The sequence below is a fragment of the Sturnira hondurensis genome, unplaced genomic scaffold, assembly GCF_014824575.4.
Source record: "Sturnira hondurensis isolate 20B ecotype Veracruz unplaced genomic scaffold, ASM1482457v3 Scaffold0022910, whole genome shotgun sequence".
NCBI classification, from domain to species: domain Eukaryota; kingdom Metazoa; phylum Chordata; class Mammalia; order Chiroptera; family Phyllostomidae; genus Sturnira; species Sturnira hondurensis.
The window spans coordinates 9,656,413-9,670,755 of record NW_028095541.1 but is presented as its reverse complement, the minus strand read 5'-3'; the positions used below and the strand labels follow the sequence as shown (position 1 = coordinate 9,670,755).

General features: G+C 40.9%; 1 protein-coding gene across 3 annotated transcripts in view; it reads left to right on the top strand.

Moving 5' to 3' along the window:
* B3GLCT (beta 3-glucosyltransferase) overlaps window positions 1-14,343 on the top strand; it is a 133,263-nt gene that overhangs the window by 98,887 nt on the left and 20,033 nt on the right. For all 3 annotated transcript variants that reach the window (XM_037037140.1, XM_037037141.1, XM_037037138.1), the window contains one exon: window positions 9,205-9,349. In XM_037037140.1, the coding sequence (XP_036893035.1) occupies window positions 9,205-9,349 (145 nt within the window). The remainder of the gene's footprint in view (window positions 1-9,204; window positions 9,350-14,343) is intronic.

The following is a 14,343-nucleotide window of genomic DNA, read 5'->3' as shown; positions in this document are numbered from 1 at the left end:
GACATTGTTCAGTACCGCAATACTTTGTTGATATTTTGCTTGAAAGATCTATCCATTGTTGACCATGTGGTGTTGAAATTCCCTACTATAATAATGTTGCTGTCAATATGTTTCTTGAAGTCTTCTAAAATTTTCTCTATGTATTTGGGTGCTCCCATGGTGGGTGCATATATATTTATAATGTTTATGTCTTGATGGGTTCTTCCCTTGAGTATTATGGAGTGATTTTCTGGGTGTCTTTTTATGGCCCTTTTTTGAAGTCTACTTTGTCTGATATGAGTACTGCTACCCCTGCTTCTTTTTCTTGTGCACTTGCTTGGAATACTTGTTTCTAGCCCTTCACGTGCATTCTGTGTACGTCTTTTGCTCTGAGGTGGGTCTCTTGTGGGCATCATATGTGTGGTTCATGATTTCTTATCCATTCAGCTATTCTATGTCTTTTGATTGGAGCATTGAATCCATTTATATTGAAAGTTATAATTGATAGGTCCTTATTTTTTGTACCTGTGTTCCTCTCTCTCTCACTCTCCTCCCACCCCCTCGTTCTTAAAGCAGACCCTTTAGCAACTCTCGCAGAGCTGTTTTGAAGGAGATATATTCTTTTAGACTTCTTTTGTCTGGGAAACTCCTTATTTCACCTTTCATTCTAATTGAGAGCCTTGCTGGATAGAATATTTTGGTTATAGGCCTTTACTTCTTGTTACTTGGAATATTTCTTGCCATTGCCTTCTGGGTTGATGTTTTTTCACTGAGAAGACAGTTACTAGTCTTATTGGGGCTCCTTTGTATGTTACTTCCTGTTTATCCCTTGCTGCCTTTAAGATTCTGTCTTGGAATTTTGCCATTTTAATTATGATGTGTCTTGGAAGTGGGCCTCTTTTGGTTTCTCTGGATTGGGACTCTCTGTGTTTCCTGGATATGTATGACTTTTTCTCTCATCCAATTAGGGAAGTTTTCCATGATTACTTTTTCACAGGTTTTCCATTCCTGCTTTTCTCCTTGTCCTTCTGGTATCCCTACTCTCCAGATATTATTACGTGTTATGTTGTCTTACAGCCCCCTTACCACTTCTTTGTTCTTTCTGAGTCTCTTTTCCTTTTGTTGCTCTTTCTGGGTGTTTTTTCCTACTTTGTCCTCCAGCTCACTGATCCAATTCTCTGCTTCATCTAGCCTGCTTTTGACTTCTTCTACTGTGTTCTTCAATTCAGAAATTGGGGTCTTCATTTCCTCTTGGCCCTTGTTGATAGTTTCTATTTTCTTTTTCATACTGATATATTTTGTAGTGATATCATTGTAATTTCCCTGTAGGTTTTGGTAATTTCTGTGAGCTCACTGAGCTTCCTTATAACTATTGTTGAACTCAGTATCTGATAGTTGAGTTGCCTCTATTTATTTTAGCATTCTTTCTGAGGCTTCCTCCTTTCTTTTCATTTGGGGTTTATTTCTTTGTCTTCCCATTGTTTGTGAAACTCCTCTTGTTAGCCTCTGCTTTTTAAATTGATCTGTTCTGACTCTGTGGGTTTATGGTGTGAACTGTTATGGTAAGAGACCTTTGAGATTCAGTAGTGCAGTCTCCTTGATCCCCTAACTTGCTGCTCATGGGCTGTTGTTTATGTTGGCTCACTGTATGTCTTTGGGTTTTTATTGTTGTTGGGTCTTTCATTGGTGGTTTCTTTCCTCTTGCTGGTTAACTGAGGGTCACTCTGCCTAACATTTCTTATATTCTGTTGTGCAGGTGTGGAGAGGTTGTGTTGAAGCTGGTTCTTCTGTCTGTCTGAAGTTTTGAGGCTTCACTCTTGCTATTGTTCAGTTATTTGTTCTGGGTATTTTTTCCACCATTTAGTTGTAATTCCAGATTTGTCCTGGGTTGAGGTTGGTGTGGCTTCCACTCACTCCTTCACCTTCTTTCATTATTATCTGTTTATGTTGGCTTTGTTGCTGGTTTCTTTCTTTCAACATGTGTACTGATGTTCATAGCTCCCAGCTACTTTTATGTGATCATGGAGAGGGAAGGCAAAATGGATTAAGACAGCAGGAGTATATTCTATGGGACTTAAAGTACCAACCATAGAGAAAAGATAGGAAATCCTTTAGATAAGTATAGTGTTAACTGTGATATTTCACCCAACTAGTCACTTTTTAGACAGGGTGGAAAAAAGAGATAAAACTCTTGTTGGGGAGTGTGGATTGTGAGTTGGTTCCAAGAAACAGTGAACTTGTTGGAGGTCAGATTATGAGATATATTGAGAGTAAAGGATGGAAAATAGGTGTAGTGTGTGAGAGAATAGAGTTAACCACAACAGTAATAAAGTTCTGGAAACAGTGAGTTGAGCTAAGATCTGGGAGGGGTGGTGTGTGTTATTTGCATTTATATGGAATGAAAATTATTTATAATAGTAATGGAGCAACAATCATATGATAGAATCTATGTGATCTGAATAACAAGAATAGGAAGTACAGGACCTTGGGTTGGGTTTTGCTTTTCTTTCATCCTCTAGTCTTATGAGGATTGGAGCCAGGTCTGAGTGGCACTCTTCACAGTTACCCAGCCTCTAGCCCAGGTCCTCCATTTGCTGCCAGGTCCCTAGTGCCCTTCTGTGCCAGGCCAGCACCTTCAGTCCACCAGTTGTTCTGTCCTTGAAGTGCACCAGTTAGGGGTAACTCACACACCACCTTGGTCTTTGCTGTCATAAGTGCTAGGGACTCTCAGACTCTCTTCAGGGTAGTTCAGTTTCCCTACTGAGTTAAATCTTTCTGGGGACTGCTGACTTCCTGAGCCCTTCTGCTCTCTTTTGCGGGGTGCACCTTCTCTTTACTCTTAGCAAGCCAGTGGTCCTGCAGGGTGGGAGCAAGTGCATGGTGCCACCAGGGCTGCAGGCATGGGCACCTAGCCTCTGCTGCTGTGGTGGCAGGGGCACAGGGGCACAGCCTCAGGGGCAGCAGTGTTGGGCACATGGGGCTGGGGCCATGGGCCTGGGTGTGTGGCCTCTACATTATTTTTTAAATTATATTTTTTCCATTACCATTTATCTCCCCCTGGAAGACTCATAGCTTAATTATCAACTATAGTAATTTAAACTCATGCAACAGGAGTTTGTTGAATGGCTGGTGTGTGCTGGGCAACATAAATGGCACTGGACCATAAACTTCTAAAGGATATTAAATTGAAGTCCCCAAGATGAGAACAGTTCCTACTGCAAGGTCTCAGGAATCATATTCCAGGTGTGCCTACGTGGACTAGCTGGTTCAGTTGTGTCTGCTGCATGGTCATGGGGGTGGCCCTAGCACGGTGATAACCCAGCCTGGGCAGGAGGACTGATCTTTGTTCAGCAGTGGCATGCATCCAATTGGAGGTCATGAGCAGTAGCAGATGGGGCTACATGCAGGCCTTTGAAAAGACACTAAAAGGTAAGGCAAAGGAATACTGACATCTTCATTTTTAAAGAAAGCTCCTTGTAGCCTTATGGTGATGCGTTTAGTTTTCTTGGTGCGGTGTTGGGGCCGTTTAAGGATCAGTGCATGGTACCCATTAAGCCAGACCTTCCACTTTCAAAGGGGTCTGTGGTTTATATATTTTGTACCACAAAAGTGTTAATATACTTTTAACCTAGAAGTGACTTTTTGTGTGCTTTCTGCAAGGAGACTTTTTTCTTGTTTTCCTTGCTGATTGGATTTGGCTGTGACTTCTGAGCCTGGCATGAGAGGCCTTCTGAAGCTGGGCTTTACCTTAACCACCTGCAGTGCCTTCAGCTGCTTTAGTTGGTCATCCATTCAGTCAAAAAGCCGGTGTGTGCTGGCCACTGGGAGGGCACGGGGCTGCAAATGAGAGGCACAGTGCCAGCTACTGCTGGATTGTCCTGAGTCAGGCACTACTGAACCTCCATCGTGGCACCTCCAGCCTCCTGCATGTTGAACTTTTTACCTGCTACCATCTTCTCTGACATCTCCAGGTTCCCCATCCTAAACCTTCTTCCTGCTACCACACCTCCTCCCTTTTCCCCTTGGAAACAATGTAAGAATTCACTAGTCTTACTCCCTTGCTTTCTTGGTTCCACTGCCATCTGACCTGCCTGGGACCTGGGGCCAGCATCTGTGGCCTTCTACATTGTCAGTGTGATCTGTGCAGCCAGTCAGTTGGATCCATTCCATTCTTTATCTTATTTAACTTCTGAGCAGCCTTTGATGAGGTTGACTGTTAGTCCCTAAAACAATACTTTCTCTTACTGTCTGGAACACCCTCCTATCATTGTTTATTCCTGTCTTTCTGCTCTTACCTCGTCAGATCCTTTCATCTATCCCTAAATGTCTGTGTTTTCCAGTCACCTTTTTTTCTTACTTCTCTCTTCTCCCTCTCTCGCTGATCTCACCCACCCCCATGACTGCATGCCAAGTGCACCTCAGTTTCTATTCCCAGCCTGGAACTCTCTTGACCTGATTCAAATGTCCACTTACCAGAAGATATCTCCACTGGCATGATTCAAGGACCATTAAACTCAACACCTCCCATACTGATCACCTCATTTCTGAGTTGAGCTCTGGTTCTCATGTTCTTCCAGTGGCCCTTCCCTTCATCAGCATATGCCAGTTCCTGCCCCAGAAATCTGTGAGTCAGCTCCCACCTTCCTCTTCTTCATTCTCTACACCCCTGTGATTGGCACAGTCACTAGGTCATGTCTGTTTTATCTCCTAAATATCTCTTCTGTCAATACTTCTTTCCATCTGCACCTCCACAATTGTACTCTAGGTCATTATCATCTCCAGTATGGTAGGTTCCTGCCTCAGCCTCCTGGTCTCCCTGCTTCTCCATGCTATTGTCCCCACTGTAGTCAGACCTTTCTCAGAGCATATCTGATCTTCCCCCTATCCTGCTCAGAGGCTTTCGCTGACTTCCCATCACTTTATTTCCCCCAAGAGTATGAACCCTATTTTTGCCTTTGGCCACTGAGGCTAGGAGATAATCATTTAGATTTCAACAAGATAAGACCTCATTTTACTTACCTTGAATTTGTCTAATCCACAGCCTCTCTGATCTCCTAAGAACACTGCTTTGGGGCTAAAGGCTCTAGCAGGTCTTTTCTTCTACCTTCCAGGCCCCAGGCCCATTGCCCTGAAAGCTGCTGCAGCTCACTCTTGTCTTTGGAAGTATGCCTTCCTCTAGGAATTGGTTCATCTGGGCTTCATATTGTCCATCTCTTAAAAATTTCCACAGGTTCATGTGATTTTTTCTTTGCATTATCATGGGAGTGAAAGTCTTCTGCATCCTTTTATAACCTCCCATTGCCTCACCTCCTGCATCAGGTCTGGCAGGCCTCTCATGGTCTTGGCAGATGCCTCATTCATCTGTGCCCTCTTGCTTAAAGAACTCAGGCTGAATTTATCTCAATTCCTCAGAGGCAGTGGCTTTCCCCTCCCCCACAAAATGTACATCTGCTGGTCTCTATAGCATTGTTCGCCACCCCAACTTTCTGCCTCTGTCACCTGTCTAGTACTTTCCATTCTTTTGAACTCAATATAGTCATTTATTTATTCCCAGAAGCTTTCAGCTTGGTCTAGCCACTCAAATCTGGGTTGATGCCTTTCTAATGTACTTTCATGGCATATTATGCCAACTATTACCATTTAATTGCCTATTTACTTTTTCATTTTCCACCTAAATTATGAATTATCTGAAGGTGGTACCTGTGTCTCGTTTCTCACTACATGTTCACTTCCTAGCATAGGACTCATTTTCATTACAAGGTGCAGTGAAAAACTGAACAAACAAATACAGATCACAGATCACTGGGCATTGATCTGTACATAGCTAATGTTGGCCAGTGTACTGTTTTGTTGTTAATAGCACTTTTATGAAGATGCAGAAACATTCTTTGTGAGATCATTTTGTGTTAACTTTGGATAAAAGTGGCAAACTCAATGTCGAAGAGTTTTTCTAGTATTAGACTTTTCTGATGGTGTGGTTGAAGAACCAACATGTTTGTTTAAACAGCAAGTCAGGATCAGTTAATGGCTTGTAAAACCAAAGATCATAATCTTCACTTTAAAATAATGAAATGTGGAATGGAATAGAATGAACTAGGAATATTATAGCATGTCACATGTAGTTAAGGGCAAGTATTGTTTTGTGAAATTTTTATTTCCATTTTTACACACACACACACACACACATATAAAGTGTTGCAATATCAAATGTGTTTGTTTTCTCACTGTGGTTTACAGTCCAGTAAGTTTCTCAAGACACTGCCTTAAACATCCTGCTAAGCCCCACTGGTCAGACCCAAGTTGAGAGGGGGACTTTGTTGACTTACGTGCAGGTTTTCTGTATTGGTTGGGAAACAAGACTTGGGCACTATTTGAATTCAGGTGTCTGGTTTTTACTGTGCTTACCCCTCAAAAGTTCAGGTATTTGGGGACAGTTGGTTTAGTAATTGTTCTTTTTTGAAAATACTTACTTATGCACATTTGGGTAGGAAGCTGTGATCAGGATGTCATGACTCTCTCAGTGTGACCAAGAGACCATGACCATGACCTTTCATCTGCTGGAAGACCAGTGCTGGGAGGGGAATCATCACATTTCTGAGATACTTTATTTCCTGTGTGTGCTCTTGACTTGCTGGTGCACTCTGGCATAAGTCTCTGCCTCCTATTTCAATTTTTCTTATTTTTAAAATCAGTATACAGTCATCCCTTGCTATATCGCGGTTCACTTCCTGCGGCCTCACTGTATCGAGGGTTTTTAAAAACCCACAATAAGTGAACCGTGATATAGCAAGGGACGACTGTATAGAATTTTATATGTTGTTAAAATTATGTAGGTTTAAGAGCGTAGAAAGAGTTTAAGAGAATATGAAGGGTTTATAAGAGTGTGGGAAAGGTTAATAAGAGAGTGGGAAAGGTTTATAGGAGTGTGGGAAGGGTTTATAAAGCCTTAAAATATATATAAATAATAAAATAAATATAACACCACTACTTCGCAAATGTTCACCTATTGCGGAGGTCTCTGGAACGTAACTCCGGCAATAGGTGAGGGATCACTGTATTATGTATTAAAGGAAATCACATTTTTAGTCTTATTGCCTTTCAACATCTTTTTAGTAGTTAAAAGTTGGCAGATGTACCATGCATGGTATGACAGATAGTTTTCCATTTTGGTGGCAACTTTGTTTTGAAAGAAGCCATCAGCACACAAATAAACAGGTGTTATTAAAGGCCTTTGTATATTTATTTTATGTGAATAACAAATGTAGGGCTTTGCTGTGTGAGTAGGCCCAAATAAAAATACTGATAGATATTTCATGCTTACATTTTGTCTTCTTGTAAAGTTAATTTTCTAGAGAGTGGGCCCAAATAAAAGGTCTTTCTTTCTTTCTTGTTCTACTAGATGTTAGCCAAAGGAAAAAATAATGTCTTTTTATTTAAATTGGGTTGACAATGAACAAGATTACAGCTTTGATTGGAATACGAGTATGCTTATGAAATTTTCCTTGATATGGCATCACATAGTTGGCACTTAAGGAGATTGTTTGTTTGTAGTCCATGCGTGTCCCCTCGCAGAGGTCCTGTCCCCGGGGTCAGTGAGAGGAGGTGGAGTCTGACACGGCTGCGCAGGTGTGAGGCCCGGGGTCATGGGGGCACACGAGACTTTATAAAAGAAAGTTTATGGTGAGTTTTAAACCTGCAGTTGTCCTTTTTTGTATAGCTATTCTTGTACAGTCACATTTTCTTGTATATTCTTAAATAAATAGCTTCTTTTTTCTCCTGTCTGGCCATTTTTCACTGTGTCTTCTGACATCCTTGTGAGGGCAGGGAGAGTGTCTCAGCATTATTGTGCCACTTGTGTTAAACTCCTCTGAACTTAGCCCAGCTGGGTGTGGAATCAACACTTTTGTATCAGTGATTGTCTACAAGCTCTTTGTCCTGTTTCCCTTTCCTGCTAGACTGATCTGTAGAACTCTTCCTCTCTCAGGAGGATCTTAGAAAAGGGAGCTTCATTCCCATTTGTTTGGTGCATCAAACTTTTACTGTATACTGTGTGCAAGGCCTTATATTTGGCTGTGGAAATATAGAGAAATTTTAGACAGTTTTGCCTTCAAGAGTGTCATTGCTTATTGGGAATGAAGTTGTAAACCATATTTATATCTTTTGCTCCATCACTATTGGGTTATTCATGATTTGAGATGATCCATTACCACCCTAGGACCAGAATAAAAACCAGAATCCAATCTGTATGTTTAAAAAGGGGAGAACTTATTTAGGAACTTGGTATAAAGTTCTAGAAAAGGGCCAGAGGAATAAAAGGGAGTGGTGACCTTGCCTCTAGGTTGGTAACCATAGGAAGCTGTTACTGCTCCTACAGCTGGAGGAGCAACGCAAGTGCCATCTTCCACAGCCCATCTTTGTGGGTTGCTGTTGGTCATGAGGCCAGGTGGAGCCAAACCAGGACTGGCCCCTTGCTACTGCTGTGGGCCACTACCACCATCCTGCTAGAGCCTGTGGCTACCACCATGCCCTGTCTCTGTGCCAGAGACTGCATGAGCCAGAGGCAGATGGCCTGCCCCAAGGTTGTGCCCTTGTTGTAAGAATGAAGCCAGGACTGGCTGGTGAGGGAGTTTGGAAAGGCAGGAATAGATGCAAGTCCCACCAGAAAGTACCTAGGACATCAGGTCAAATACTATCAGAGCACTGTTTGAGACAAATAAGTCTCTCTTCCTCCTTCTCTTTTTCTTTTCTCACTTTCTCAAAATCACTGTATGAAAGCTTCTGTAGACTGGAGTCACTTAGACAATGCATGGCTTTTGAGTTAGATTTGATCTCATTGTCTGTCATTACCTGTGTGAGTGAAACACCTTGTTTCTTGGGGCCCATCTACTTGCTGGGAGTGTGGGCAGATTTTGTTATTGATCTCACTGAGATTTTTGGAACTAAAGAATGATTCCAATCTCCAATGGCATATAGCAAAAGAACGTGGCATAGTATTGGCAAGAAATACGTAAATAAATAAAACTACCTATCAGGTAAACATTTCTTAAGATTATCCTTTCATAGAAAGCACAAAAACATTTCCCCTAGAATTTATATTAAGAATACAAGATTGCTGATGTGAACATCTTTTCTCTCTATCAAAAATGTGGCCTTGGAATTCTTTATTCAGTTTCATGGTTTCAAGAAGTGGCTCTAACCCCTTCGTCTGCTCTGAATTCCCACTAGAATGGTCTTCAACAGAGAAGCCATCAGGAGACTTCTCACCAGTAAGTGTCGTTGCTACAGCAATGATGCTCCCGATGACATGGTCCTAGGCATGTGCTTCAGCGGTCTGGGAGTCCCTGTGACACACAGCCCTCTCTTCCATCAGGTGAGGAATAGATTTTATTTCTTCCTTAGAGTGACAAAAGAGGATTTCTTCTCATACTAGGATTCCCCTTCTTGCCCTTCATGTATTCTTCTGGAAACAGTGTTAAGAACCACCTAGACAGGCTCCACAGGTATCTTTGCTGACCACTGTGTCCGGAGGGTTGCTGTTGTGCCATGGGCAGCATGAAGATGGAAGACAGAAACGTCTAGAAAATGAAATGGAGTTTGACCAGTACCTTTGCCTGTAGGACCAGGAAAAACTGTTCTTTTTTATTTCCTTTTTATTTTGAGATAAAAATTGCTGGCATTTAAGAATTATTAGATGCTGGAAATATGCAAGACTGACCTAATGTCCTGTGGGCCATCAAATTGTATATAATTCTGCACTGTCCTCCATTTTCATACTGTCCTTTGGCTGCCTTTTTATTGATTCTTCCCCCCCACACACACATTAAACTGAGTAGCTGAACTTTATAAATCTCAATAAACATATATTCTAGGGCATCATAGAAAAGAAGAGATAACATGATGTTTACCAGGGTGGTTAGTGCAAATAGCTTCACTGTGTTGCAGGTTGGGGTTGTAGAATGGAATCCTTCTGCATTATTTTTAGTAGTTTTTTAAAGAATCAGGTCAGTGGATATTCTGGTATTGTAAGAATAATAGCAGATACTGGCTCTAAAAATAAGCATAGCCTATACCCATTTAGTACCCTTCTTCAAGAAAAACAAAGCTTTTTTGAAATTCAAAATGTAAAAATGCATGTATATCTTAACTGCCCTCCCTTATGTTGAAAATTTAGTCGTTATGCTTTATTTAGTAACCATCAGCAAATGCTTTCATACAATATGGAAAATTGAGCATGACAGAAATAGCACCATAGAAAATAATGTGAACAAAGCAAAGAAGGGGTTTGCATCATCAAGAAGGCAGAATCCATTTCTGTCAGTCTTTTTGTAAGTATGGACCTAGCTGGAAAGAGCTTTACCATCAGAATTGGTAGACTTGATTTGGAGAGTGAGAAATAAAACTAAAATTGTCAGACTTGATAGGAAATAAACAGGAAAAACCTGTACCTTTATTGATCTGAAGTTGCAATCTCAGGTACAGTGAAAAGTGTATTAGCCAATACCCTGGAAATAAGAGAGCAAGAGTATGACTAGGAAAGCTCTCCATAATTCTCTGGCCTGCTCAGGAACTGTGTGCACATGCATAGGAACATGGATGAGCCTAGCAGAAAGTAAAAACTAAAAGATATCTGTAAGCCCACCAAAGCTTTGAATTTACTTTCCAGCCCACACATTGATAGAAGCCTTAGTGGCTTGAGGTGTTTGAACACAACCTCTGTCTATATCATAAGTTGACTACTAAGCTATTCAAGCACAGGGATGAATTCTAAGCTATTCAAGTCACACTAAAAAGTAAAAGTAAAAACTAAATTTTGAGTGGAGATACCAGCAGCTACACACTGAAGGAAGAAAGATTCCACAATGTAAGTCCAGGCAAGTTATTTTAAAAAATATAGTAAAAGTAAATAGATTTTTGGGTTGCTCTAATATATTATCAAAAATAACCAGTTTCCAGATTATTGTGAGGCAAGCAAAGAGATATACTCAGGAGAATATGGCCAACAGAAACTCACTGAATGGGACCAGATGCTAGAATTAATAGACAAAGATTTCAAAGGATTTCATAAAACTATAGGTGCAGAATTAAAGGAAACAGTGTTTGTAGAATTAAAGGAAACTATGATGACAATGATTCAACAAACAGCAAATCTTAATAGAAAAATAGAAACTGTGATAATGAACCAAATGAAAATCCTGTTGTTACAACTCCTAGTAACTGAAATGAGACATTCTCTAGACATACTTAACAGTAGATTTGAGATGACAGAAGAAAGTTAGTGAATTTGAAGGCAAACCAATAGAAGTTATCTAATTCAAAGAACAGACAGAAAAAAAAAGACTGTAGACAAATGGACAGAGCCTCCTCAGGAATATGGGTAAACCATAAAATGTATCAACATATACTTAATGAGAGTACTAAAAAGAGACGGGAGAGAGAATTGGACAAAATATAAAAGGTCATTTGAAGAAAAAAGAATTGAAATATCCCAAATATGATGAAAACATTAATCTGTAGACCCAAGGAGCTCAAAAAAGTTCAAGTAGGATAATTATAAAAAGAATCACACATGGGAGAGTGAACATGGTGGTAAGGTAGGTGGGAGTGGAGCCCAGTTCTCCCTCTGCCAGCTGGAATACTTAGCCAGTCTTTTGAGGAACAGAGTGAATAGCCAACAGAATCCCAGCTTATATGTAGTTTGGAGGCCAAAAATTGTAAAGGACGCTGAAAAACAGAAGGAGAGGAGATTGTGCTGAGATGGTAAGGTCCCTTGGATCTGAAAATCTTTACAGGATATGAGGAGGAGACTTAGATCACCAGCTCCCTCTCCTACCAGAGCAGGGAAGGCAGCCCAGCACCAGGAGGATTCTGGATGCTGGAAGTCACTGGGAGAAATAGAGACGAAGTGAGGGACACACACAGGTGGTATACATCCACTGGGACTGTGGACACTGGCACCAGAGAAATTGCAGTGCAAGGCAACACCTGGAGAAGGGAGGAGTTGGGCCATGTTTCACCTTGGCTCAGATAGTCTCCAGGCTGGTTAGAAAGTTGGGTTGTGTGAAAAGCTGTGCACTTGTTAAAAAAGGTGGGCAGCTGTTTTGTAAGGAACTCATACACAGCAGCTGGCTCACCCTGAGGATGATTTGAGCTGTGTGTGCCCAAAGGCTGAGTGCTGAGTGGAGTCGTGTGCTTGAGCTTGACTCATGCTGCATACCCAGAACCAGAGTGGCTAATGGAGCCATGCCAGACCTTGATTTGTGCTGCATGCCCAGAGATTGAGTGACTGAATAGAAACACACACTGGAGCTTGACTCATGCTGCACACCCAGAGACTGGGTGGCTGATTTGAGCCTGGCAGGTCATGGAGACCTGGTCCAGAGGCTGGGCATCTGTGAATATTGTGACCCAAACCTGGTCCCTAGCCTCTCAAAACCATAGGTAGGAAAAAAGCAAAGCCCAGCCCCCCTCTATCTGTGGCATTCAGGAAGACCAGAAGAACTCACTCAATGGGTTTAAAGTCAGCAGGAGGCTTGTTTTTTTTCTTTCCTCCCCCTTTTTTCCTTTTTTTCTTCTCCCAAGTGAGAAAATAAGACATGGAGTTATGAAAGGTCTAGAAACTGATCCAAAAGGGGAGCACAAGACTAACCCCCAAAACTGAGAAACTGAGACAAATGTCACTTTGCTCCCATAGAGCTGGCATTTTAATGTTTATGTGTATTACTATTATTTTTTCTACTTTTATTTTATTAGTACTTTTTCTCTTCCTTATGTTTAGTTTTCTTCATTTTATTTCTCTATTTAATTGCATTGTTTGACTGGTTTTCCTTACTCTCTCTTTATTGAATTTTAATTTCCCTTCTTTCACTTTACTTATGTTCCAATAACACACTACTCTTGATGGTGTACTTTCTGTTCTGGTTATTCAAATCATATATTTCTTGCCATATTATTGCTGTTCCAATACTATTGTAAATAACTGTTGTTCTCTACAGTTGAAAATACTACACTGCAACCCTTCATGATCTTAACCACTTCACTTTCTTCCTGAGCATTGCTGTTGTGGTTAACTCTGTTCTCTCTCACACTACCCCTACTTTCTATCATTTACTCTCACTATATCTCAGCATCTAACCTTGCACAAGTGCTGTTTTCTGGATTCAGCTCCCAATCCTCCTCTTCTCAAACAAGAGTCTTATCTCTCTTTCACCTTTTTAAAAAAGTGGCTCATTGGGTAAAATATAACAGTTAACACTATACTTATCCAAAGAATCTCCTGTCTCTTCTGTACTCCTTGGTACTTTAAATCCCATAAAATACTCTCCTGCTGTCTTAATCCATTTTGCCTACCCCCTGTTAGTAATCTCATACAAGAATAGATGGGAAATGCAGACATCCGTATACATGCTGGAGGAGAGAAACCACCGACAAAGGAACCACCAAAAGGTAAAAACCCAAGTACAAGAGAGCCCACACAAACAGAAGAAAAGGGCAAACCTAGAGCATCCAGATGAGATCAAGATACCACAACACTGAACCCCACAGAATTCCTGCCATAAAAGGTCACCCTACAAAGACTGCTAGCAAAGTGAAACATCAGGAAGTGCAGAAAAAACCAAAAAGTGTCATGAAAAATGGTGAGATAAAAAAAAGAGCAAGTAATCAAAAGGAATGGAACACTACCCACTACAAGAGCTAAAGAAATGGAGGTTAGCAAATAGGTATAGAATTCAGAATTCAAAATAATGGTTATAAAGATGCTCGAGGAACTCACAGACAATTAAAAGGACCTCAGTGAGAACTACAGCAATATGAAACAGGAAATAAAAACTATAAAAAAGAACCAGTAAGAAATGAACAAGATCTCAGAAATAAAAAACACACTAGAAGGAATTAAACATGGATGGATGAAGCAGAGGATCTGGATGACTGAGAAAATCGAATAAGTGAGCTGGAAGTCAAGGTAGAAAAAAACACCAAGAAAGAGCAAGAAAAAGAAAAGAGGTGCAGAAAGAACGAAGAGGTGGTAAGGGAACTGCAAGCAACATGTAATAATATCTGTACAAGGGGGATACCAGAAGGACAAGGAGAAAAGCAGGAATGGAAAACTTCTTTGAAAAAGTAATGATGGAAAATTTCCATGATTAAATGAGAGAAAAAGTCATACATATCCATAAAACACAGAGTCCCAATCCAGAGAAACCAAAAGAGGCCCACTTCCAAGACACATCATAATTAAAATGGCAAAATTCCAAGACAGAATCTTAAAGGCAACAAGGGAGAAACAGGAGGAAACATACAAGGGAGCCCCAATAAGACTAGCAGCTGACTTCTCACTGAAAATGCATCAACCCAGAAGGCAACAGC